This window comes from Penaeus monodon, chromosome 29 (assembly GCF_015228065.2).
Source record: "Penaeus monodon isolate SGIC_2016 chromosome 29, NSTDA_Pmon_1, whole genome shotgun sequence".
Classification (NCBI taxonomy): domain Eukaryota; kingdom Metazoa; phylum Arthropoda; class Malacostraca; order Decapoda; family Penaeidae; genus Penaeus; species Penaeus monodon.
In genome coordinates this window covers 37,255,276-37,257,530 of record NC_051414.1, presented here as the reverse complement: position 1 = coordinate 37,257,530, position 2,255 = coordinate 37,255,276, and the positions used below count along the sequence as shown (strand labels likewise).

At 45.5% G+C, this 2,255-nt stretch overlaps 1 protein-coding gene across 1 annotated transcript in view; it reads left to right on the top strand.

Moving 5' to 3' along the window:
- The window catches only part of LOC119592220, a gene marked incomplete at its 3' end in the record, with an annotated part of 15,544 nt that overhangs the window by 4,293 nt on the left and 8,996 nt on the right, over positions 1 to 2,255 (top strand). The window contains 4 exon segments of the mRNA XM_037941051.1: positions 1 to 288; positions 320 to 893; positions 1,201 to 1,434; positions 1,916 to 2,220. Coding sequence (XP_037796979.1) covers positions 1 to 288; positions 320 to 893; positions 1,201 to 1,434; positions 1,916 to 2,220 — 1,401 coding nt within the window.

Sequence of the window (2,255 nt, the reverse complement as noted above, 5' to 3'; positions counted from 1 at the left end):
ATTAGACCGAGGAGTGTAAGAGGAACGCCACGCAAGAAGTCGCCAGAAGCAGCTGCTACACCAAAGAAGAGAGGCCCAGATGCAGTGCCTACACCAAGAAAGAAAACTCCTGAGCCTGCAATACCTGAGGTTCCTGAGCCAGAAGAGGTTCTGCCGCCCAAGGAAGCTACCCCCTCCCCACAGAAGACACCGCCAGAGCCCACTCCTTCTCCCCAGAAACCTGCACCCTCTCCACAGAAAGTGCAGTCATTGCCCACTCCTTCTCCCCAGAAGCCTGTTCCCTCTCCAGAAAGTGCTGCCAGGACCCACTCCTTCTCCCCAGAAAGTGCTGCCAGGACCCACTCCTTCTCCCCAGAAAGTGCTGCCAGGACCCACTCCTTCTCCCCAGAAAGTGCTGCCAGGACCCACTCCTTCTCCTCAGAAACCAGTACAGTCCCCAGTGAAGGCCCAGCCAGAACCTTCCCCATCACAAAGACCAGCACCTTCTCCCCAAAAAGCACAACCCTTGCCCACACCCTCGCCCCACAAACCTGCACCTTCACCTCAGAAACCAGTGTCCTCACCCCAGAAACCAGCACCTTCGCCCCAGAAACCAGCACCTTCGCCCCAGAAACCAGCACTTTCACCTCAAAAACCAGCATCCTCACCCCAGAAACCAGCACCCTCACCCCAGAAGGCCCAGCCAGAACCAGTGCAGTCTCCACAGAAAACCCAGCCTGAACCTGCCTCACAGGCACCAGCAGCATCCCCTCAGAAAGTTGCCTCTCCACAAAAGGCAGTCTCGCCTCAGAAACCCACTCCACAGAGTCAGCCTGAGCCTGCAGTTGCCATTAAGGAGGAACCTGAGGACTCTGCAAAACTTGGCTATGAAGCAGCACCTGTGGAAGATATTGGTAAGCATGTTTATTTAAAATGGCTTTATTTATTGCCAGTCTGGTTTAAAATAGGTGATGTGTATCTCATAGCCTTATAACAGTATAAAAGATTGACTGTTTTGACATTTTATCCATTATGTGATTTCTCATTTACAATACGTAAGAGTTTAGGAAATCTTGTCATTTTTAGGTAAAAAAAGATTTTGATCAGGGTAAGGCAGCATTTTCTTGTTAGCATTTTAAATTCCAAGTTGACTTGTGAAAAAGGTTTTAGGATGAAAAACTAAACCCATAAATATTGACCTACTTAATTTAATATTTTCAGATGTAAAGATGGAACAAGACAATGGATTTGAGATGGAGGTCAAAGAGGAGATGGTTGAGCCAAAGGCAGAAACCATGGATGCAGCTGAAGAGGACGAAGATGGAAGAAGAGGAGAAAAGAGATCTCATTCACGTTCTCGGTCGCCTGAACACAAAAAGTCTCGGCCAGAAGTGGAAGAAGTCAGAATTGAAGATGAGCCGGACTTTGATAAGACTGTTGTGGCTCTTGATTGGTGTAAGTACATTGCAGTTGCTGTGTTGTGATTTTTTTTTTTTTTTAATATTACATTTATGTACTATCCTTTCAAATTGGTTTTCATGACTTGTCATTAAAAAATTAGTGATATTTAAACTGCTGGTCTAACTACAAACTGTCATAGCTGTATTCCCAGTTGCATAAGAGCCTAATTTTTTAGGTTTCAGTAGTTCAAATTTTAGTTCCTGTATATCATAGTGGGAGAAATTGCTAGTATTAGAGGGCCCCCTGCTACCCACCTCATGAAGTGTGCCAGAAAGGCTAATAATACAGCCATCATAATAAACCTGTTTTACAAGACAGTGACTCCTGCCAGCAGTATTACAAATATTTTGATTATTTAAGGGGCATTTATTCCTATTTATACTCTTTTGAAGCCAGCTCTGAAACTAATTAGAGCAGCAGCCAAAAACAAACAAACAAACATAATTCTAAAGGTGCGTTTTCTTTCTGTATACAGATAATTCAGATTTGTCTCTCATCATTGAAAAGGAAAACTTCCTCTCTGCAAAACCTCTCACAATGCAAGGCTTTGGCTATGTCTGGCATGGTGTAAGAGCAACTTACGGCTTCACACGGAGCCGAGTGTTCTTTGAGGTCAAGTGTGAAGACAATCTGCCTGTCCCCCAGTTGGAGGATGAACAGCACCCTCATGTTTTACGTGTTGGATGGTCTGTTGATGAGGCTGGGCTGACCCTTGGAGAAGACCCTCTCAGCTATGGCTATGGTGGCACTGGCAAAGCCTCAACCAACCTTAGGTTTAAGGTGAGCATCTCTCCCTTCCCCTTTATGCATTTCTC